At 45.2% G+C, this 26,119-nt stretch overlaps 1 protein-coding gene across 2 annotated transcripts in view; it reads left to right on the top strand.

Annotated features, from left to right (window-relative positions):
- The window catches only part of LOC109869096 (solute carrier organic anion transporter family member 4A1-like), a 109,842-nt gene that overhangs the window by 14,680 nt on the left and 69,043 nt on the right, over positions 1 to 26,119 (top strand). For both annotated transcript variants that reach the window (XM_031804103.1, XM_031804102.1), the window contains exons 2-3: positions 19,362 to 20,426; positions 25,449 to 25,539. In XM_031804103.1, the coding sequence (XP_031659963.1) occupies positions 19,598 to 20,426; positions 25,449 to 25,539 (920 nt within the window). In that variant the 5' untranslated portion in view covers positions 19,362 to 19,597. The remainder of the gene's footprint in view (positions 1 to 19,361; positions 20,427 to 25,448; positions 25,540 to 26,119) is intronic.

The raw sequence follows: 26,119 nt of genomic DNA, 5'->3' as shown, positions 1-26,119 counted from the left end.
GGGCTCTTAATTAGCATCATAGTCATGGTGACCTCTCCTACCTCCTCACAAAGCTCATATAAGGGCAAGTCTGGCTTGGAGACGTCTGATTGGCTGACTCTCTAGGTCTTCTTCCAGTCGGTTTCACCTGCGATCCGACAGACCAACAGGAGGCAACGAGCTCTGGCAAGCCTGTCTGTCTGGAGAAGTAGGGCAGGAGAGTTTCATTTGTGTGTGTGTTTGTGTGTATGTGTGTGCGTGCGTGCATCATATTAATAGCCTTTGTCTTCATGGGGACATAGGAAATGTCCCCACGAAAAAGAAGTGTCCTTGTTTTATTGTCCTTGTGGAGACTTTTTGGAATTTTAGGTCCCTACAATGATAGAAGAACCAACTAATACACACATACGCACGCACACACACAAACACACACACACACACACACACACACACATACGCACACACACATAGGCAGACACACACACAGTAGAGGAGTCGCACGTGTACATGATGAACTCTATAACAGTCTCTATATCTGAGGAAGGATTAATTGGTGTGTCCCCATTTCTGACTCTCAGCCCCCAAAAGACAAATAGCACAGAGGAGCAGACAGGGGAGGTGAGGGTTGACAGAGCGTGCCTGCGGGGTGATGTTTGCCCTGTGAAGCAGAAGCAGAAAGCCAGTATTGGGTTAGTTCCTGCCTTGCCGAGTTCCATTAGCTCCCATAGAGTGAGATGACCCCTGTGGGGTGTACTGTTACTGCGCTGAGCTGGAAGGCTGCAAGGCTGGGATGCTGGAACAGGGCGTATCCCACTGACACCTGTTTGTACAGGACGACATCCTACACTGGCTGGCATATATGGGTGTCAATAGGATTCAATGAAATCCGTCTATTAAGGATAGTATAGAGTAACTTTAACCCCACTGGGACTGTATGTACCTGGAGCCTCCTGACACAGCCCAGCCACACCTGTCTGACTCATCTGCACTTCTGAGGAAGTACCAGGAAGTTCAAAGGTCAACTTTTTTTGAAAAGGATACTGAACGTTTTAACCCTACGGCTTCTGAAACTACTGATGCTGCTGTTTGGGGAGCACTTTGGTCGCGCTACTTTGAGGATTTCCCCACTAAGGGAATGTATTTTACCTGAATGAGGATGCACCCAACGACTCACCTGAAACCTAATCTCGTCTGCTGTGTTGGGAACATAAGAACACAAAGAGGAAAGGAAAAGGAGGAAGATAATCTAGAGGAGAAGGAAAGTACAACATTGGAGGTCACTTACTCTGACTTGGTGTGTCGTTTTTTTTTAAATAGCTCTTACTCACATACAACATCTCTGAATACAGTGTCACTTGACTGAATCAACTGTGGTAGATTTACCCAAGCACAAATATGTAGGGCATCTGATTTTATGGCACACACTTGTATTGCGTGTATATTTCAGAATGAAGCAGTGAAGTGTTTAACATCAATTTACTGGAAGTAGGATTCCAGAGGGCTCCCTGAACACAGTGTCACTACTGCTACTGTCACTGTTAAGCCACACGGCTTTCGCGTGTTTACAATGTAACGTGTATAACAAGAGGACATTTGTGTAAATTGTAGCTAAGGAGATGCACGACAAATTTGGAAATGTGGGGCTGGGGACTATTTCCTAATACGTGAAAAACTCAATCAGAATTTTTCTGGCCATGTTGATATTTCATTAAATCCAACCTGTAATCATGGGTAGACGTAACATAGTAATCCTATGTCCGGGGCACTCCAATTAGTATCAAATGTTACGTTTCTTATGGTATGTATTAATCTGTGGATGTCCATTATCCATTTTATGTTGAAATGTTATGAATTACAATTTGTTGTGGCTAACGTTAGCTAGGTTGCTAGGTGGCTAACGGTAACATTAGCTAGGATAGGGGTTAAGGGAAGGGTTGGGGTTAAGGGAAGGGTTAGCTAACATGCTAAGTAGTTGCAAAATAGCCTAAATGCTAAAGTTGTCCATGAAGAGATTCGAACATGCAATCTTTGGGTTGCTAGATGTTCCCGTTATGCCTTCACCCATCCATCCCGACCCAACCACCTCCTGTCTTATGTAACCATACCAAACGTAACATGGATGGGAGGGCCTCTGCCAACATCTCTGACAGCCTGCTGTCCATATGTCCAACTGTCTTTCTGGTAGTTGTATACCTGCTGTCTGTCTGTCTGTCTGTCTGTCTGTCTGTCTGTCTGTCTGTCTGTCTGTCTGTCTGTCTGTCTGTCTGTCTGTCTGTCTGTCTGTCTGTCTGTCTGTCTGTCTGTCTGTCTGTCTGTCTGTCTGTCTGTCTGTCTGTCTGTCCTGTCTGTCTGTCTGTCTGTCTGTCTGTCTGTCTGTCTGTCTGTCTGTCTGTCTGTCTGTCTGTCTGTCTGTCTGTCTGTCTGTCTGTCTGTCTGTCTGTCTGTCTGTCTGTCTGTCTGTCTGTCTGTCTGTCTGTCTGTCTGTCTGTCTGTCTGTCTGTCTGTCTGTCTGTCTGTCTGTCTGTCTGTCTGTCTGTCTGTCTGTCTGTCTGTCTGTCTGTCTGTCTGTCTGTCTGTCTGTCTGTCTGTCTGTCTGTCTGTCTGTCTGTCTGTCTGTCTGTCTGTCTGTCTGTCTGTCTGTCTGTCTGTCTGTCTGTCTGTCTGTCTGTCTGTCTGTCTGTCTGTCTGTCTGTCTGTCTGTCTGTCTGTCTGTCTGTCTGTCTGTCTGTCTGTCTGTCTGTCTGTCTGTCTGTCTGTCTGTCTGTCTGTCTGTCTGTCTGTCTGTCTGTCTGTCTGTCTGTCTGTCTGTCTGTCTGTCTGTCTGTCTGTCTGTCTGTCTGTCTGTCTGTCTGTCTGTCTACTGTACGTAACTTATTTTGTTGTGACTTATACTGCTCCTCTGTGAGATACATACTGGTACTGCTCCTCTGTGAGATACATACTGGTACTGCTCCTCTGTGAGATACATACTGGTACTGCTGCTCCTCTATGTGATACATACTGTTACTGCTCCTCTGTGTGATACATACTGGTACTGCTCCTCTGTGTGATACATACTGGTACTGCTCCTCTGTGTGATACATACTGGTACTGCTCCTCTGTGTGATACATACTGGTACTGCTGCTCCTCTGTGTGATACATACTGGTACTGCTCCTCTGTGAGATACATACTGGTACTGCTCCTCTGTGTGATACATACTGGTACTGCTGCTCCTCTGTGTGATACATACTGGTACTGCTCCTCTGTGTGATACATACTGGTACTGCTCCTCTGTGTGATACATACTGGTACTGCTGCTCCTCTGTGTGATACATACTGGTACTGCTCCTCTGTGTGATACATACTGGTACTGCTCCTCTGTGTGATACATACTGGTACTGCTGCTCCTCTGTGAGATACATACTGGTACTGCTCCTCTGTGTGATACATACTGGTACTGCTCCTATGTGTGATACATACTGGTACTGCTCCTCTGTGTGATACATACTGGTACTGCTCCTCTGTGTGATACATACTGGTACTGCTCCTCTGTGTGATACATACTGGTACTGCTCCTCTGTGTGATACATACTGGTACTGCTGCTCTGTGAGATACATACTGGTACTGCTTCTCTGTGTGATACATACTGGTACTGCTCCTCTGTGTGATACATACTGGTACTGCTCCTCTGTGTGATACATACTGGTACTGCTCCTCTGTGAGATACATACTGGTACTGCTCCTCTGTGAGATACATACAATTGTTTACAGACAGATTATTTCACTTATCATTCACTGTATCACAATTCCAGTGGGTCAGAAGTTTACATACACTAAGTTGACTGTGCCTTTTAAACAGCTTGGAAAATTCCAGAAAATGAAGTCATGGCTTTAGAAGCTTCTGATAGGCTAATTGACATCATTTGAGTCAATTGGAGGTGTACCTGTGGATGATTTCAAGGCCTACCTGCAAACACAGTGCTCTTTGTGGGCAGAACTGAAAAAGTGTGTGCGAGCAAGGATCTTACAAACCTGACTCAGTTAGACCAGCTCTGTCAGGAGCAATGGGCCAAAACACACCCAACTTATTGTGGGAAGCTTGTGGAAGGCCACCCAAAACGTTTGACACAAGTTAAACAATTTAAAGGCAATGCTACCAAATACTAGTTGAGTGTATGTAAAATGTGTGAAGAAAGAAATAAAAGCTGAAATAAATCATTCTCTCTACTATTATTCTGACATTTCACATTCTTAAGATAAAGTGGTGATCCTAACTGACCTAAAACAGGGATTTCTTACTGGGATTATATGTCAGGAAATGTAGAAAAACTGAGTTTAAATGTATTTAGCTAAGGTGTATGTAAACTTCCGACTTCAACTATATGTAAACACAGTGAGGATTGTCAGTCAGAACTTACTGTTTGTGATGAGGTTAGTCAGAATTGACTCTTAAGTGCTCAATCTGGGTGGCAGTATACACAATGGATGTCATCCTCGTAAACCATCCTTGTACTAATGTTTCTTGTGCGTACAGTAAGGATGTAACTGTATATAGATAAATAGTGAGAAGAAGAACACTTCCTCTGGGGCCACACAGAGATGAAGGAATCCCAGGGTATGAATAGCGTACTTTGTAGACAACACACAATGGGGAGATCACTATCAAGGCTTGATCTCGTGGAAATAGTAGGTTTGCTGTTCGCTGCCTTAATCTCCCAGGAAGCATTGAGTCAACTGGGGCTGAAAGACCACAGTCTTAGAGGGCTGTACCCTGGTTAGTTTTGATTGGTTGATTTTTCTTTTTTTCCTCCTATGACGTTACCATTGGACCATACTCTTCTCCCAGAATCAAACATAGCACATGCTCGGGCCATTCTTTCACAATACACTGTTTTTTTTTATCATACAGTACTTTCCCAAATTATTGATTTTAAAATATGTTTAGTTTGATATTTTCCTCTCAAAGTCCGTCCAGGGTCAGCGTCAAGTTCCTGTACCATATTACCAAACTTAAACCTAAAAATGATGATGTCACCGACAGTGCAGGAAAGTCATTTTTAGCCATGTAGCGGTGTAGCTAACTAATGATCTAGTTAACTAATGGTGTAGCTAACTAATGGTGTAGCTAACTACTGCTGTAGCTAACGCATGGTGTAGTTAATGAATGGTGTAGCTAACTACTGATGTAGCTAACTAATGGTGTAGCTAACTACTGGTCTAGTTACCTAATGGTGCAGTTAACTACTGGTGCAGTTAACTACTGGTATAGTTAACTACTGGTATAGTTAACTAATGGCGTAGCTAACTACTGGTGTAGCTAACTACTGGTGTACTGGTGTAGGTAACTACTGGAATAGCTAACTTCTGGTGTAGGTAATGAATGGTGTAGATAACTACTGGTGTACTTGTGTAGATAACTACTGGTGTAGCTAACTACTGGTGCAGTTAACTACTGGTGCAGTTAACTACTGGTATAGCTAACTACTGGTGTAGCTAACTACTGATGTAGCTAACTACTGGTGTAGCTAACTACTGGTGTAGGTAACTACTGGTTTAAATAACTACTGGTGTAATGGTGTAGGTAACTACTGGTGTAGCTAACTACTGGTGTAGCTAACTACTGGTGTACTGGTGTAGGTAACTACTGGTGTAGCTAACTACTGATGTACTGGTGTAGGTAACTACTGGTGTCGCTAACTACTGGTGTAGGTAACTACTGGTGTCGCTAACTACTGGTGTAGGTAACTACTGGTGTACTGGTGTAGCTAACTACTGGTGTAGCTAACTACTGGTGTACTGGTGTAGCTAACTACTGGTGTAGCTAACTACTGGTGTAGCTAACTACTGGTGTACTGGTGTAGGTAACTACTGGTGTAGCTAACTACTGGTTTAAATAACTACTGGTGTACTGGTGTAGGTAACTACTGGTGTAGGTAACTACTGGTGTACTGGTGTAGGTAACTACTGGTGAAGGTAACTACTGGTGTATGTAACTACTGGTGTAGGTAACTGCTGGTGTATGTAACTACTGATGTACTGGTGTATGTAACTACTGGTGTAGGTAACTACTGGTGTAGGTAACTACTGGTGTAGGTAACTACTGGTGTAGGTAACTACTGGTGTATGTAACTACTGGTTTAAATAACTACTGGTGTACTGGTGTAGGTAACTACTGGTGTAGGTAACTACTGGTGTAGCTAACTACTGGTTTAAATAACTACTGGTGTACTGGTGTAGGTAACTACTGGTGTAGGTAACTACTGATGTACTGGTGTAGGTAACTACTGGTGTAGGTAACTACTGGTGTAAGTAACTACTGGTTTAAATAAATACTGGTGTACTGGTGTAGGTAACTACTGGTGTAGATAACTACTGCTGTACTGGTGTAGGTAACTACTGGTGTAGCTAACTACTGATGTACTGGTGTAGGTAACTACTGGTGTATGTAACTACTGGTGTAGGTAACTACTGGTGTAGGTAACTACTGGTGTATGTAACTACTGGTGTAGGTAACTACTGGTGTATGTAACTACTGGTGTATGTAACTACTGGTGTAGGTAACTACTGGTGTATGTAACTACTGGTGTATGTAACTACTGGTGTAGGTAACTACTGGTGTATGTAACTACTGGTGTATGTAACTACTGGTGTAGGTAATTACTGGTGTATGTAACTACTGGTGTATGTAACTACTGGTGTAGGTACCTACTGGTGTAGGTAACTACTGGTGTAGATAACTACTGGTGTACTGGTGTAGGTAACTACTGGTGTAGCTAACTACTGATGTACTGGTGTAGGTAACTACTGGTGTATGTAACTACTGGTGTATGTAACTACTGGTGTATGTAACTACTGGTGTAGGTAACTACTGGTTTATTTTACTACTGGTGTAGGTAACTACTGGTGGAGGTAACTACTGGTGGAGGTAACTACTGGTGTGTTTTACTACTGGTGTAGTCTAACTACTGGTGTAGCTAACTACTGGTGTAGGTAACTACTGGTTTATTTTACTACTGGTGTAGGTTAACTACTGGTGGAGGTAACTACTGCTGTAGGTAACTACTGGTGTATTTTACTACTGGTGTAGGTAACTACTGGTGTATTTTACTACTGGTGTAGTCTAACTACTGGTGTAGTCTAACTACTGGTGTAGGTAACTACTGGTCTATTTTACTACTGGTGTAGGTAACTACTGGTGTAGGTAACTACTGGTGTATTTTACTACTGGTGTAGCTAACTACTGGTGTAGCTAACTACTGGTGTATTTTACTACTGGTGTAGCTAACTACTGGTGTATTTTACTACTGGTGGAGGTAACTACTGGTGGAGGTAACTACTGGTATGTAACTACTGGTGGAGGTAACTAATGGTGTATTTTACTACTGGTGTAGGTAACTACTGGTGTATTTTACTACTGGTGGAGGTAACTACTGGTGTATTTTACTACTGGTGTAGCTAACTACTGGTGTATTTTACTACTGGTGTAGTCTAACTACTGGTGTAGGTAACTACTGGTGTATTTTAATACTGGTGTAGGTAACTACTGGTGGAGGTAACTGCTGGTGTAGGTAACTACTGGTGTATTTTACTACTGGTGTAGCTAACTACTGGTGTAGCTAACTACTGGTGTAGCTAACTACTGGTGTATTTTACTACTGGTGTAGGTAACTACTGGTGTATTTTACTACTGGTGTAGTCTAACTACTGGTGTAGCTAACTACTGGTGTAGCTAACTACTACCCCCTGTATATAACTTCCACACTGACTCGGTACCGGTGCCCCCTGTATATAGCCTCCACACTGACTCGGTACCGGTGCCCCCTGTATATAACCTCCACACTGACTCGGTACAGGTGCCCCCTGTATATAACTTCCACACTGACTCAGTACCGGTGCCCCCTGTATATAGCCTCCACACTGACTCAGTACAAGTACCCCCCTGTATATAACCTCCACACTGACTCAGTACAAGTACCCCCCTGTATATAACTTCCACACTGACTCGGTACCGGTGCCCCCTGTACATAGCCTCCACACTGACTCGGTACCGGTGCCCCCTGTATATAGCCTCCACACTGACTCGGTACCGGTGCCCCCTGTATATAGCCTCCACACTGACTCGGTACTGGTGCCCCCTGTATATAGCCTCCACACTGACTCGGTACCGGTGCCCCCTGTATATAGCCTCCACACTGACTCGGTACCGGTGCCCCCTGTATATAGCCTCCACACTGACTCGGTACCGGTGCCCCCTGTATATAGCCTCCACACTGACTCGGTACCGGTGCCCCCTGTATATAGCCTCCACACTGACTCGGTACCAGTGCCCCCTGTATATAGCCTCCACACTGACTCGGTACCGGTGCCCCCTGTATATAGCCTCCACACTGACTCGGTACCGGTGCCCCCTGTATATAGCCTCCACACTGACTCGGTACCGGTGCCCCCTGTATATAGCCTCCACACTGACTTGGTACCGGTACCCCCTGTATATAGCCTCCACACTGACTCGGTACCGGTGCCCCCTGTATATAGCCTCCACACTGACTCGGTACCGGTGCCCCCTGTATATAGCCTCCACACTGACTCGGTACCGGTACCCCCTGTATATAGCCTCCACACTGACTCGGTACCGGTGCCCCCTGTATATAGCCTCCACACTGACTCGGTACCGGTGCCCCCTGTATATAGCCTCCACACTGACTCTGTACCGGTGCCCCCTGTATATAGCCTCCACACTGACTCTGTACCGGTGCCCCCTGTATATAGCCTCCACACTGACTCTGTACCGGTGCCCCCTGTATATAACTTCCACACTGACTCGGTACCGGTGCCCCCTGTATATAGCCTCCACATTGACTCTGTACCGGTACCACCTGTATATAACCTCCACACTGACTCGGTACCGGTACCCCCTGTATATAGCCTCCACATTGACTCTGTACCGGTACCCCCTGTATATAACCTCCACACTGACTTGGTACCGGTACCCCCTGTATATAACCTCCACACTGACTCTGTACTGGTACCCCCTGTATATAACCTCCACACTGACTCTGTACCGGTACCCCCTGTATATAGCCTCCACATTGACTCTGTACCGGTACCCCCTGTATATAGCCTCCACATTGACTCTGTACCGGTACCACCTGTATATAACCTCCACACTGACTCGGTACCGGTACCCCCTGTATATAGCCTCCACATTGACTCTGTACCGGTACCCCCTGTATATAACCTCCACACTGACTTGGTACCGGTACCCCCTGTATATAACCTCCACACTGACTCTGTACTGGTACCCCCTGTATATAACCTCCACACTGACTCTGTACTGGTACCCCCTGTATATAACCTCCACACTGACTCTGTACCGGTGTCCCCTGTATATAACCTCCACACTGACTCTGTACCGGTACCCCCTGTATATAGCCTCCACACTGACTCTGTACCGGTACCCCCTGTATATAACCTCCACACTGACTCGGTACCGGTACCCCCTGTATATAGCCTCCACACTGACTCTGTACCGGTACCCCCTGTATATAACCTCCACACTGACTCTGTACTGGTACCCCCTGTATATAACCTCCACACTGACTCTGTACCGTTGTCCCCTGTATATAACCTCCACACTGACTCTGTACCGGTACCCCCTGTATATAGCCTCCACACTGACTCTGTACCGGTACCCCCTGTATATAACCTCCACACTGACTCGGTACCGGTACCCCCTGTATATAACCTCCACACTGACTCTGTACCGGTACCACCTGTATATAGCCTCCACACTGACTCGGTACCGGTGTCCCCTGTATATAGCCTCCACACTGACTCTGTACCGGTACCACCTGTATATAGCCTCCACATTGACTCTGTACCGGTACCCCCTGTATATAGCCTCCACACTGACTCTGTACCGGTACCCCCTGTATATAGCCTCCACACTGACTCTGTACCGGTACCCCCTGTATATAGCCTCCACACTGACTCTGTACCGGTACCCCCTGTATATAGCCTCCACATTGACTCTGTACCGGTACCCCCTGTATATAACCTCCACACTGACTTGGTACCGGTACCCCCTGTATATAACCTCCACACTGACTCTGTACTGGTACCCCCTGTATATAACCTCCACACTGACTCTGTACCGGTACCCCCTGTATATAACCTCCACACTGACTCGGTACCGGTACCCCCTGTATATAGCCTCCACACTGACTCTGTACCGGTACCCCCTGTATATAGCCTCCACATTGACTCTGTACCGGTACCCCCTGTATATAGCCTCCACATTGACTCTGTACCGGTAACACCTGTATATAACCTCCACACTGACTCGGTACCGGTACCCCCTGTATATAGCCTCCACATTGACTCTGTACCGGTACCCCCTGTATATAACCTCCACACTGACTTGGTACCGGTACCCCCTGTATATAACCTCCACACTGACTCTGTACCGGTACCACCTGTATATAGCCTCCACACTGACTCGGTACCGGTGTCCCCTGTATATAGCCTCCACACTGACTCTGTACCGGTACCACCTGTATATAGCCTCCACATTGACTCTGTACCGGTACCCCCTGTATATAGCCTCCACACTGACTCTGTACCGGTACCCCCTGTATATAGCCTCCACACTGACTCTGTACCGGTACCCCCTGTATATAGCCTCCACACTGACTCTGTACCGGTACCCCCTGTATATAGCCTCCACACTGACTCTGTACCGGTACCCCCTGTATATAACCTCCACATTGACTCTGTACCGGTACCCCCTGTATATAGCCTCCACATTGACTCTGTACCAGTACCCCCTGTATATAGCCTCCACACTGACTCTGTACCGGTACCCCCTGTATATAGCCTCCACACTGACTCTGTACCGGTACCCCCTGTATATAGCCTCATTATTCTTATTGTGTTACTTTGTATTTTAGTCTCCTTGCTAAATATTTTCTTCTTCTTGAACTGCACTGTTGGTTAAGGGCTTGTAAGTCAGCATTTCCCAGTAAAGTCTACACCTGTTGGTTAAGGGCTTGTAAGTCAGCATTTCACAGTAAAGTCTACACCTGTTGGTTAAGGGCTTGTAAGTCAGCATTTCACAGTAAAGTCTACACCTGTTGGTTAAGGGCTTGTAAGTCAGCATTTCCCAGTAAAGTCTACACCTGTTGGTTAAGGGCTTGTATGTCAGCATTTCCCAGTAAAGTCTTCACCTGTTGGTTAAGGGCTTGTAAGTCAGCATTTCACAGTAAAGTCTACACCTGTTGGTTAAGGGCTTGTAAGTCAGCATTTCCCAGTAAAGTCTACACCTGTTGGTTAAGGGCTTGTAAGTCAGCATTTCACAGTAAAGTCTACACCTGTTGGTTAAGGGCTTGTAAGTCAGCATTTCCCAGTAAAGTCTACACCTGTTGGTTAAGGACTTGTATGTCAGCATTTCCCAGTAAAGTCTACACCTGTTATAATTCGGCGCATGTGGCAAATAAAGTTTGATTTGATTTGAACAGTACCACACCTTAACAGTGCCATCACTTCATACAGTAGTGCTAGGACATTAGGTGTGGTTTTAAGTTTAGAGTTACCAGAATGCCATGACTGTGCAAAGCTGTCATCAAGGCAAATGGTGGCTATTTGAAGAATCTCAAATGTAAAATATATTTTGATTTGTTTATCACTTTTTTGGTTACTACATGATTCCATATGTGTTATTTCATAGTTTTGATGTCTTCACTATTATTGTACAATGTATAAAATAGTAAAAATAAAGAAAAACCCTTGAATGAGTAGGTGTTCTAAAACGTTTGACCTGTAGTGAACTCTGATGTCATCACGGCTGTGGATATCAGCCTTGTGGTATTATCTATGTGGACTCTGGGCAGAGGCTCCAGTATATGATCCTGAAAGCAGCAGCTTTGATTTAACCTGTAAAGTGACACTCAGGGAACGCCTGTATGTTTCAGCTGGTTAGGGAGAGGGAAGTCGAGGCACTTATTGGACTGAAAAGCTACTGGTGTACATAACTGGATATTTTTTAAAAATGCCTTCCTAACCATCTTAAATAAACATGCCCCATTTAAGAAATTTAGAACCAGGAACAGATATAGCCCTTGGTTCTCCCCAGACCTGACTGCCCTTAACCAACACAAAAACATCCTATGGCGTTCTGCATTAGCATCGAACAGCCCCGTGATATGCAGCTGTTCAGGGAAGCTAGAAATCATTATACACAGGCAGTTAGAAAAGCCAAGGCTAGCTTTTTCAAGCAGAAATTTGCTTCCTGCAACACTAACTCAAAAAAGTTCTGGGACACTGTAAAGTCCATGGAGAATAAGAACACCTCCTCCCAGCTGCCCACTGCACTGAAGATAGGAAACACTGTCACCACTGATAAATCCACCATAATTGAGAATTTCAATAAGCATTTTTCTACGGCTGGCCATGCTTTCCACCTGGCTACTCCTACCCCGGACAACAGCACTGCACCCCCAACAGCAACTCGCCCAAGCCTTCCCCATTTCTCCTTCTCCCAAATCCATTCAGCTGATGTTCTGAAAGAGCTGCAAAATCTGGACCCCTACAAATCAGCCGGGCTAGACAATCTGGACCCTTTCTTTCTAAAATTATCTGCCGAAATTGTTGCCACCCCTATTACTAGCCTGTTCAACCTCTCTTTCGTGTCGTCTGAGATTCCCAAAGATTGGAAAGCAGCTGCGGTCATCCCCCTCTTCAAAGGGGGGGACACTCTTGACCCAAACTGCTACAGACCTATATCTATCCTACCGTGCCTTTCTAAGGTCTTCGAAAGCCAAGTCAACAAACAGATTACCGACCATTTCGAATCTCACCATACCTTCTCTGCTATGCAATCCGGTTTCAGAGCTGGTCATGGGTGCACCTCAGCCACGCTCAAGGTCCTAAACGATATCTTAACCGCCATCGATAAGAAACATTACTGTGCAGCCGTATTCATTGATCTGGCCAAGGCTTTCGACTCTGTCAATCACCATATCCTCATCGGCAGACTCGACAGCCTTGGTTTCTCAAATGATTGCCTCGCCTGGTTCACCAACTACTTCTCTGATAGAGTTCAGTGTGTCAAATCGGAGGGTCTGCTGTCCGGACCTCTGGCAGTCTCTATGGGGGTGCCACAGGGTTCAATTCTTGGACCGACTCTCTTCTCTGTATACATCAATGAGGTCGCTCTTGCTGCTGGTGAGTCCCTGATCCACCTCTACGCAGACGACACCATTCTGTATACTTCCGGCCCTTCTTTGGACACTGTGTTAACAACCCTCCAGGCAAGCTTCAATGCCATACAACTCTCCTTCCGTGGCCTCCAATTGCTCTTAAATACAAGTAAAACTAAATGCATGCTCTTCAACCGATCGCTACCTGCACCTACCCGCCTGTCCAACATCACTACTCTGGACGGCTCTGACTTAGAATACGTGGACAACTACAAATACTTAGGTGTCTGGTTAGACTGTAAACTCTCCTTCCAGACCCATATCAAACATCTCCAATCCAAAGTTAAATCTAGAATTGGCTTCCTATTTCGCAACAAAGCATCCTTCACTCATGCTGCCAAACATACCCTTGTAAAACTGACCATCCTACCAATCCTCGACTTTGGCGATGTCATTTACAAAATAGCCTCCAATACCCTACTCAACAAATTGGATGCAGTCTATCACAGTGCAATCCGTTTTATCACCAAAGCCCCATATACTACCCACCATTGCGACCTGTACGCTCTCGTTGGCTGGCCCTCGCTTCATACTCGTCGCCAAACCCACTGGCTCCATGTCATCTACAAGACCCTGCTAGGTAAAGTCCCCCCTTATCTCAGCTCGCTGGTCACCATAGCATCTCCCACCTGTAGCACACGCTCCAGCAGGTATATCTCTCTAGTCACCCCCAAAACCAATTCTTTCTTTGGCCGCCTCTCCTTCCAGTTCTCTGCTGCCAATGACTGGAACGAACTACAAAAATCTCTGAAACTGGAAACACTTATCTCCCTCACTAGCTTTAAGCACCAACTGTCAGAGCAGCTCACAGATTACTGCACCTGTACATAGCCCACCTATAATTTAGCCCAAACAACTACCTCTTTCCCAACTGTATTTAATTTTTATTTATTTATTTATTTTGCTCCTTTGCACCCCATTATTTTTTATTTCTACTTTGCACATTCTTCCATTGCAAAACTACCATTCCAGTATTTTACTTGCTATATTGTATTTACTTTGCCATCATGGCCTTTTTTGCCTTTACCTCCCTTCTCACCTCATTTGCTCACATTGTATATAGACTTGTTTATACTGCATTATTGACTGTATGTTTGTTTTTACTCCATGTGTAACTCTGTGTCGTTTTATCTGTCGAACTGCTTTGCTTTATCTTGGCCAGGTCGCAATTGTAAATGAGAACTTGTTCTCAACTTGCCTACCTGGTTAAATAAAGGTAAAATAAATAAAAATAAATAAATAAAATAACCTCTGATAGTGTGTGTTTTAGAGATGGAGAGAGACCATCCTTTGAGATCCCTCGTAGTCCAGTATCGTTTCCCTCCAGTTATCATGGTTCCCACGTTGTTGTTTGGGTCTGGCTGGACATGGTTCTGGAGGTGGCTGGCTGGACATGGTTCTGGAGGTGGCTGGCTGGACATGGTTCTGGAGGTGGCTGGCTGGACATGGTTCTGGAGGTGGCTGGCTGGACATGGTTCTGGAGGTGGCTGGCTGGACATGGTTCTGGAGGAGTTGATGTCTCAATACGATGGCTTCTATACCGGAGGAGTTGATGCCTCATTACGATGGCTTCTATACCGGAGGAGTTGATGCCTGATTTTGATGGCTTCTATACCGGAGGAGTTGATGCCTCATCACGATGGCTTCTATACCGGAGGAGTTGATGCCTCATCACGATGGCCAGCTTCTGAGCAGGCACTCACAGAAGTGCTTGTGGTTGTGGTTCTTGACTTGGCTCTAAAACTGATAATATTGAATATGTTCCCATCTGTCCTGTAAGTGATGTTTATGCCTATGGACAGTCTGCTCTCTGTAAGTGGACCCATTCCAGCCAGAAGAGGGTTGTTGCGATGACCCAGCCTTGCTTTACTTCGGTCTTTATCTCGATTGGCTCTGTGGTTTCACTACCAGAGAGAATGACACACCGGCATGCAGGAAGTGGAGGATGTTAACACATTGTGTAGGGCAGCCACATCAGGAGGATTCTCCACAGGGCCTCATGGTTAACAGAGGTCAAAGGTCATGTATAGCGGTAGTCTATCATGTCTGAAGACACACACACACACACACACACTATCCCTAAGCAGGTTACAACGGTGATAAATCACTTCAGAACAGCTGTAGTGCTATTCAGTTCTCTATTCACACACAACATTCACATTACAACATAACTGTTCTGCTCTAGTGCATATCTGTTCAGTTAATGAGGTTGCATTTACACTAGTTACCATTGTTTGCAATTCACCTTTTGACCTCTGATCCCTGAGATGTGTTAGCCGAAAATAGTATATGGTTATGTGGTTATTATATATGATATTATGTTATATTATACTGTATTATTCATCGGTTATTGATATATGATTTTATATTATACTGTATAATACAGTGGTTATTATATATGATATTATGTTATATTATACTGTATAATACAGTGGTGGGGGGGGGGGGGGGGGGGGGTTCTGGGTCCAGTAAGATGGTCAATGGGAGGTGGTAGTAAGCTCTAGCTAGTTACACAGGATTAGCTACTGTAGTGGTGGGCTGTTCCACTTGGGCCGTCATCAGCAGGATTTGCGTTGTGCCGTCTATTTTATTGAAGAGGCTTGGAGAGACGGGCTTAGAACCTGGGATACCTCAGTCTTTATCTCTCTCCCTGACTCTGTTTCTATCATCAGCCTTGCTCTCTCGCTCTCTCTTCTGTAGGATATATTTGGGATTACCATGAGGAGGTGTGGAGGTAGGATGTTAATCGTGCTTAATATTGACTTAGTGTTTGCTGTCGTGCTTCATGATTGGTATTGAAGAGTAATTGAGAAAACATTGAGAGAAAAAAACAGTATGGTGAATCCAAGGAATTATTTTCCTCAATCTGATTATATTGTTAACTAAATGAAGTAAATGATGTTGTACCGAGGAGAGGAGTATTAGGCTAATAGGTTATGTGAAAGAAGAGGGGGGGGGGGGGGGATTCTGCGTAGCTCCCAAAACTAAGCAAGAAAAGAGGAGTTTCTTAAAACGAGTCCCTCAGAATAAAAGCTAACAGCACTGTGCTCACTTTAATGATATGTTTTTAAAACGGTTGTTAGCTTTTCTTTCGTAATACTCAACCAAACATTAAGAAAAGGAACCAATAAAATTATATGGGTTTTAGCGACCATTGAACAAGACATCACATGTTTATAGTTCTGGAGAAGGTTGGCAGGCCAAACTGTTTCTGCAGGTGTCCTGGAAGTTCTTTACGCAGTTACATTATATTCAATAGAATGGTTTCAAAAATCAAAACAGAAAATGGTCTCTACAAACCAAGCAACAAGGAGTGTGTTTGATAAGGTAAGACTGGTGTCCTTCATAGAAATATTCAAGTGTTATCTGACTAAATGCTTTCACTTCATTTTTGATTGCTGTTTTCGTGTTGGGATAGGTTTGATGAGATGGAGTCTGAACGGTAGAATTTGATTAGCTGGTAAACTCTTCAAGGGAGAATGAAAGCAAAGGCAATGTTGGCTACTGTGTACTTTGCAAGCGATTGACATAAAGTCTGAAAGCAAGTATTTCAGCGAATGACATAAAGTCTGAAAGCAAGTATTTCAGGGATTGACATCAAGTCTGAAAGGCACTTGCCCATTGGGAAAATCAGGACTATTAGTTGGTTGCCCGAAGATTATGATCACTTGACCGAAAACATGTAAATGAGCTATTTACACGTAGAAGTGCCTTACTGTGTATTGTCTGCCTTTCACCTACACACAGGGGAGGAATCAGAAACATCAGTACTGGAATTATTTTTCATTTGGTTATCAGCAAAACAATTCTCAGAGCAGATTCAACTTGTCCAACTGCCATGTACATTCAGAAAGTATTCAGACCCCCTTTCCCACATTCTGTTACGTTACAGCCTTATTTTCAAATGGATTTAATACATGTTTCCCTCATCAATCTACACACAATATCCCCTAATGACAACGCGAATACAGGCTTTCAGAAATGTTTGCAAAAAAACTAACAAACAAAAAGATATACCTTATTTACATAAGTAATCAGACCCTTCTCTATGAGACTCGAAATGGAGCTCCGGTGCATCCCGTTTCCATTGATCATCCTTGAGATGTTCCTACAACTTGATTGGATTCCAACCTGTGGTAAATTCAATTGATTAAACATGATTTGGAAAGGCACACACCTGTCTATATAAGGTCCCACAGTTGACAGTGCATGTCAGAGCAAAAACCAAGCCATGAGGTCGAAGGACTTGTCCGTAGGGCTCCGAGACAGGATTGTGCCGAGGCACAGATCTGGGGAAGGGTACCAAAAAATGTCTGCATCATTGAAGGTCCCCAAGACCACTGGGGCGACAAGTAGCCTAGTGGTTAGAGCGTTGGACCAGTAACCGAAAGGTTGCTAGATCGAATCCCAGAACTGACAAGGTAAAGATCTGTCGTTCTGCCCCTGAACAAGGCAGTTACTGTTCCTAGGCCGTCATTGGAAATAAGTTTTTTTTTTTTTTTAAGAATCATTCTTAAATGGAATACATTTGGAACCACCATGACTCTTCCTAGAGCTGGTCACCTGGCTAAACTGGGAAATCGGAGGAGAAGTCAGGGAGGTGTCCAAGACTCAGATGGTCACTCTGACAGAGCTCCAGAGTTCCTCTGTGGAGATGGGAGAACCTTCCAGAAGGACAACTATCTCTGCAGCACTCCACCAATCAGGCCTTTATGGTAGAGTGGCCAAATGGAAGCCACTCCTCAGTAAAATGCACATGACAGCCCTCTTGGAGTTTGCCAAAAGGCACCTAAAGGACTCTCAGACCATGAGAAACAAGATTCTCTGGCCTGATTCTCTGGCCTGAATGCCAAGCATCACTTCTAGAGGAAACCTGGCACCATCCCTACGGTGAAGCATGGTGGTGGCTAAAAAACCTGATAAAAAAACCTGCTCCAGAGCGCTCAGGACCTCAAACTGGGGCAAATGTTCACCTTCCAACAGGACAACGACCCTAAGCACACAGCCAAGACAACGCAGGAGTGGCTTCGGGACAAGTCTCTGAATGTCCTTGAGTGGCCCAGAGCCCAGACTTGGACCCAATCTAAAATCTCTGGAGAGACCTGAAAATAGCTGTGCAGCGACGCTCCTCATCCAACCTGACAGAGGTTGAGAGGATCTGCAGAGAAGAATGGGGGAAACTCCACAAATACAGGTGTTCCAAGCTTGCTTTTTTAAATCAACTGCCCAATGGGGCAACCTCCCAGCACACTCAACTAGCATGACTACTCAGTTCACTTGCCCAGGTAGCTGGGCAACCCCTGCTATGCCTATTGTATAAGGCCCCTGTGTTTCTATTTCAACTGTGGCCAGCTGTCTGTCTGAACCACACACACACACACACACACACACAAGCAAAGCCATTTACAGAGTTAGCCAATCACCTCAGTACCCCTGCCTTACCATCCGTTTTCATGTATTTCTTCATTTTAGGGAATGAGAAGTGGAGGTGAGGTGGTGTGGGGTGAAGAGGGGTGAGGTGGTGTGAGAGATCCAGGGGTCAGCTGATCACCATATGAATGACCTTTGGTTCACCTGTTAGCCTGTGTTCTACCTTCTGTTCCACAGCACCATGTGCGGTCACTGGGTTCATTTGCATACATTTATCAGAGATATTATTCAAAGTATTTCAACTGTCATTCATGGAGGACAATGCTCTTGAGAGCCAGTAAAGTATATAGGGAACATTCACTGAGTAGATACAGTATGTCTTTATGTAAAATGGTGAGATGACTGCTGTGTTTGTCTGGGGGTGAACCTGTGGGTCTGGACAATGTAGTTGTGTTAGTGTCTTGGCCTGTCCTTGTACCAGCTCCCCCCATGCAGAGCTAATCCCTTTAGTGTTTTGTTCTGGTCCTCTGGACCTCTCCATCGCCCTGGCATCATCACAGGAGGGTAATAGGCAGTACAGTACCATGAGACCGGGCTAAACCAGAGACACATGCTCTCTGTCTGTCAGCAGGCACTAGACCGAAAGGAATTGGCTCAGATTTAAAGGTCACGTGTTTTATTAGAATCATCATTTTTTTAATCTCCATGTTTGCATATTTTCAAAAGAACACCTTGTGATAATGTCTGACAATCTTCTCCTCTCTCCTTTTTTAGGAGGACGTTTCCCAGAGGCCCCAGTAAAGCACATCCTGTCCATTTCCCTGTATAGTGGTCCCCACTGGCAGAGGATTGCTTTCTACTTGCAGACACTTTCACTACTCAGTGGCATATCCACACCCTGGGTGAGATAGAGTACAGACACTAGACCACAGGAGAAAGTCAACACTTTCTTACAACGCACTCGCTCTCCCAGGCCTTTTATCCCTCTCAGAGAGCCCCTCCCTGGGGTCATGCCTATCCTACTCACTGCCGACGCCTCCTTCAGCTCCAAGCAGGAGCTGCTGGACCTCCAGGACGGCCCTATGTGCCCCTCCCTAGAGACACCCAGCCCTGTAGACTCTCAGGAGGACAGCCCAGTGGGTTCAGGCCCCGGCAGCGCCGCTGGAAACAGCCCCGCTCGCCACATCATCCTCACCCGGGCTGCTACCCCGCTGCCTGGACAGCTTTACACGGGCCAAGCACCCGCGGAGACCCCACTGGGCCTCACATTCATACCCACACACTCAGAAGGCCTGTGTGGCTGGGGGGCTCTGACGCCCCGAGTCATCCAGAGCTTCAACACCCCTCGCTGGGTACTGTTCTTCCTGTGTGTGGCCTCCTTCCTCCAGGGCATGATCATCAACGGCTTCATCAACACCGTGGTGACCTCCATAGAGAGACGTTTTGACCTGCGTAGCTACCAGACCGGTCTCATCGCCAGCTCCTACGACATCGCTGCCTGTGTGTGCCTGGCCTTCGTCAGTTACTTTGGTGGGACGGGGCACAAGCCTCGCTGGCTGGGCTGGGGGGTGCTGGTCATGGCGCTAGGATCTCTGGTGTTCGCCCTGCCTCACTTCACCACTTCCCCGTACCAGGTAAGCATGCCCGAGCAGACAGGGGTGTGTACGGGGAACCGTACCAGACGTTGCCATGATAACGAGGGTGGGGGCCTGTCCAGCTACCGCTTTGTCTTCATGCTGGGCCAGTTCCTGCATGGGGTGGGAGCCACGCCCCTCTACACTCTGGGCGTCACCTACCTGGACGAGAACGTCAAGTCCAGCTATGCCCCGGTGTACATCGGTGAGTCACTGAGCACAACACCGTGAGCGTCGTTCCGATCTCTTTATGAGATGTTTTGTATTTCCTGTTCATATTCATTCATCTGGTGCATGTCTTTATCATCCACTAGAGAAAAGTTTCCATTGTTTTTAATAATGATACAATGTTTCATTTAAATGTAAAACAAAAATGCAAGTGTACTGTGTCAAAGGACCTGTAAACTGCAGAGCACAGCTTACTTGATTCTCATATGGTGTAGACTATAGTCTTTACTACTCTTCTTCTCTCTGTGCTGCCGGTGTTTGTGGTGGCTGACTGATACCGTGTTGTGGCGGCTGACTGATACCGTGTTGTGGCGGCTGACTGATACCGTGTTGTGGCGGCTGACTGATACCGTGTTGTGGCGGCTGACTGATACCGTGTCCTGGCAGTGTTTGTGGTGGCTGACTAATACCGTGTTGTGGTGGTGTTTGTGGCGGCTGACTGATACCGTGTTGTGGCGGCTGACTGATACCGTGTTGTGGCGGCTGACTGATACCGTGTTGTGGTGGCTGAATGATACCGTGTCCTGGCAGTGTTTGTGGTGGCTGACTGATACCGTGTTGTGGTGGCTGACTGATACCGTGTTGTGGTGGCTGACTGATACTGTGTTGTGGTGGCTGACTGATACCGTGTTGTGGTGGCTGACTGATACCGTGTTGTGGTGGCTGACTGATACCGTGTCCTGGTGGTGTTTGTGGTGGCTGAATGATACCGTGTCCTGGCAGTGTTTGTGGGCGCTGACTGATACCGTGTCCTGGCAGTGTTTGTGACGGCTGACTGATACTGTGTGTGAATTATATCCATGTGGTTTCATCTGCATTAGGTGTGTGTGGGTGGTCAGAGACCACAGACTGACACAGCAGCCACCAGAATACTGTGAGACTGTCAGACAAGGGTAGAATGACAGGAAACAGGATGTGCAGATGAGAGCAGAGTCTGATTCATTGGTATGAGGGTCATTAGGCTGACTCACTAAACACACGCTTTAGATGTGAAATCATGCGTGTAGAGAGGATTGTAATCTAATGGATCGGAATGGCAATGTTTAACTCTATAACAGTGACAGACTGTTTACACCCCTGTCGATTGGTTGTTGAATACAGTTGTTCAAATTGGATTGTGGGTAACATTATGTCATTATGTCTCCAACTGAACTCCAACAGACAAGTCCCAGAAACCCCTGCTACATCTGTTCTCTATTGAATCAGGCAATTTGACCATCCCTTAGACCTTCCCTGTCTTCCAATCAGCAGTTTCCCCACAGACGTCAATAATATGCCTTTGAATTGTGCCTCTCCCCCCGCTATTTTCCTTTCAGAGGCAACAGAGGCAATAGAACACAATGACCATTTCAAAGACCTCAGTGAGAACTCAGTGAATGGACTCAGTCTGTCTCTGTGAACTTATTGATCAAAAATAAACAACTCATATGAACTTATCAAAGAAGGAACAATGAGGTCTTTTAACCCGGTTGAGGCAGGAACAATTGTATTTTGTGTATTAAGGATCTCTATTACCTGTTGCCAAGGCAGCAGCTACTCTTCCTGGGGCCCAGCAACATTCAGGCAGTTATAGACCGTTTATAGACCACATTTATAGACCACAACATTCAGGCAGTTATAGACCGTTTAAAATGTTTCACAACACATTAAGTGTGTTCCCTCAGGCCACTACTCTACTACCACATATCTACAACACATTGTGTTCCCTCAGACCACTACTCTACTACCACATATCTACAACACATTGTGTTCCCTCAGACCACTACTCTACTACCACATATCTACAACACATTAAGTGTGTTCCCTCAGGCCACTACTCTACTACCACATATCTACAACACATTGTGTTCCCTCAGACCACTACTCTACTACCACATATCTACAACACATTGTGTTCCCTCAGGCCACTACTCTACTACCACATATCTACAACACATTGTGTTCCCTCAGACCACTACTCTACTACCACATATCTACAACACATTGTGTTCCCTCAGACCACTACTCTACTACCACATATCTACAACACAGTGTGTTCCCTCAGACCACTACTCTACTACCACATATCTACAACACATTGTGTTCCCTCAGACCACTACTCTACTACCACATATCTACAACACATTGTGTTCCCTCAGAGCAACTACTCTACTACCACATATCTACAACACATTGTGTGCCCTCAGGCCACTACTCTACTATCACATATCTACAACACATTAAGTGTGTTCCCTCAGACCACTACTCTACTACCACATGTCTACAACACATTGTGTTCCCTCAGACCACTACTCTACTACCACATGTCTACAACACATTAAGTGTGTTCCCTCAGGCCACTACTCTACTACCACATGTCTACAACACATTAAGTGTGTTCCCTCAGACCACTACTCTACTACCACATGTCTACAACACATTAAGTGTGTTCCCTCAGACCACTACTCTACTACCACATGTCTACAACACATTAAGTGTGTTCCCTCAGGCCACTACTCTACTACCACATGTCTACAACACATTAAGTGTGTTCCCTCAGGCCACTACTCTACTACCACATGTCTACAACACATTAAGTGTGTTCCCTCAGGCCACTACTCTACTACCACATGTCTACAACACATTAAGTGTGTTCCCTCAGGCCACTACTCTACTACCACATGTCTACAACACATTAAGTGTGTTCCCTCAGACCACTACTCTACTACCACATGTCTACAACACATTAAGTGTGTTCCCTCAGGCCACTACTCTACTACCACATGTCTACAACACATTAAGTGTGTTCCCTCAGACCACTACTCTACTACCACATGTCTACAACACATTAAGTGTGTTCCCTCAGGCCACTTCTCTACTACCACATGTCTACAACACATTAAGTGTGTTCCCTCAGGCCACTACTCTACTACCACATGTCTACAACACATTAAGTGTGTTCCCTCAGGCCACTACTCTACTACCACATGTCTACAACACATTAAGTGTGTTCCCTCAGGCCACTACTCTACTACCACATGTCTACAACACATTAAGTGTGTTCCCTCAGACCACTACTCTACTACCACATGTCTACAACACATTAAGTGTGTTCCCTCAGGCCACTACTCTACTACCACATGTCTACAACACATTAAGTGTGTTCCCTCAGACCACTACTCTACTACCACATGTCTACAACACATTAAGTGTGTTCCCTCAGGCCACTTCTCTATACACATTTACACATGGATTTTGTTTTCTAGATATTAGCTGTTTTTTATATTGATTCTACTGCTAGCATGAGTTACTTAATGTGGAATAGAGTTCCATGTAGTTATGGCTCTATGTAATACTGTGGAATAGAGTTCCATGTAGTTATGGCTCTATGTAGTACTGTGGAATAGAGTTCCATGTAGTCATGGCTCTATGTAGTACTGTGGAATAGAGTTCCATGTAGTCATGGCTCTATGTAGTACTGTGGAATAGAGTTCCATGTAGTCATGGCTCTATGTAGTACTGTGGAATAGAGTTCCATGTAGTCATGGCTCTATGTAGTACTGTGGAATAGAGTTCCATGTAGTCATGGCTCTATGTAGTACTGTGGAATAGAGTTCCATGTAGTCATGGCTCTATGTAGTACTGTGGAATAGAGTTCCATGTAGTTATGGCTCTATGTAGTACTGTGGAATAGAGTTCCATGTAGTCATGGCTCTATGTAGTACTGTGGAATAGAGTTCCATGTAGTTATGGCTCTATGTAGTACTGTGGAATAGAGTTCCATGTAGTCATGGCTCTATGTAGTACTGTGGAATAGAGTTCCATGTAGTCATGGCTCTATGTAGTACTGTGGAATAGAGTTACATGTAGTCATGGCTCTATGTAGTACTGTGGATAGAGTTCCATGTAGTCATGGCTCTATGTAGTACTGTGGAATAGAGTTCCATGTAGTCATGGCTCTATGTAGTACTGTGGAATAGAGTTCCATGTAGTCATGGCTCTATGTAGTACTGTGGAATAGAGTTCCATGTAGTCATGGCTCTATGTAGTACTGTGGAATAGAGTTCCATGTAGTTATGGCACTATGTAGTACTGTGGAATAGAGTTCCATGTAGTCATGGCTCTATGTAGTACTGTGGAATAGAGTTCCATGTAGTCATGGCTCTATGTAGTACTGTGGAATAGAGTTCCATGTAGTCATGGCTCTATGTAGTACTGTGGAATAGAGTTCCATGTAGTCATGGCTCTATGTAGTACTGTGGAATAGAGTTCCATGTAGTCATGGCTCTATGTAGTACTGTGGAATAGAGTTCCATGTAGTCATGGCTCTATGTAGTACTGTGGAATAGAGTTCCATGTAGTCGTGGCTCTATGTAGTACTGTACGCCTCCCGTAGTCTGTTCTGGACTTGGGGACTGTGAAGAGACCTCTGGTGGCATGTCTTGTGGGGTATGTATGGGCGTCTGAGCTGTGTGCTAGTCATTTAAACAGACAGCTCGGTGCTTTCAACATGTCAGTACCTCTCATAAATACAAGTAGTGATGAAGTCAATCTCTCCTCCACTTAGAGTCAGGAGAGATTGACAGGCATATTAGTAATGTTAGCTCTCTGTGTACATCCAAGGGCCAGCCGTGCTGCCATGTTCTGAGCCGGTTGTAATTTTCTGAGGTCCCTCTTAGTGGCACCAGACCACACGACTGAACACTAGTCCAGATGTGACAAAACTAGGGCCGGCAGGACCTGCCTTGTTGCTGTTAAGAATGTAGAGTAACACTTTATTATAGACAGACTTCTCCCCATCTTAGCTACTGGTGTATCAATATGTTTTGACCATGACAGTTTACAATCCAGAGTTACTCCAAGCAGTTTTAGTCACCACATTATTTATTACAAGATTTAGTTGAGGTTAAGGGTTTAGTGAATGATTTGTCCCAATTACAATGCTTTTAGTAACAATGAGGGGATGTAGGAAGACCCTAAATGAAGCTCTTTTCTGGTCTCTGTCTGTCTGGCTCCTCAGGGATCTTCTATACAGCAGCCATCGTGGGCCCAGCTGCAGGGTATCTTCTAGGAGGATACTTCCTCAACATCTACACAGAGATCCACATGACGTGAGTACCTCTGTCTGTCTGCCTCCACCTACCATACCTCTTGACTCAGCTCAGAGGAACAGCTTCTTAATGCGTCTGTATTTACCATATCTGATTCAGCTGGACCCGTAGACTATAACAATTATTTCACACCTTAAAAGGGGAAATGTCTTCCTACAGATATACAATAGACTCCAGCCACCCTAGTCACAGACTGTTGTATTGGGCGCATGTGACAAATAACATTTGATTTGATTTGAGTGGCCATTCTACAAATATACAATACCTCCCTCTAGTGGCCATTCTACAGATATACAATACTACCCTTAAGTGGCCATTCTACAAATATACAATACTACCCTCTAGTGGCCATTCTACAGATATGCAATACTACCCTCTAGTGGCCATTCTACAGATATGCAATACTACCCTCTAGTGGCCATTTATACAAATATACAATACTACCCTCTAGTGGCCATTCTACAGATATGCAATACTACCCTCTAGTGGCCATTTATACAAATATACAATATACTACCCTCTAGTGGCCCTTCTACAGATATACAATACTACCCTCTAGTGGCCATTCTACAGATATTCA

This window comes from Oncorhynchus kisutch, linkage group LG24 (assembly GCF_002021735.2).
Source record: "Oncorhynchus kisutch isolate 150728-3 linkage group LG24, Okis_V2, whole genome shotgun sequence".
Lineage (NCBI taxonomy): Eukaryota > Metazoa > Chordata > Actinopteri > Salmoniformes > Salmonidae > Oncorhynchus > Oncorhynchus kisutch.
Note: the sequence above shows the minus strand (reverse complement) of the source record. Positions and strands in the feature narration are given on the sequence as shown.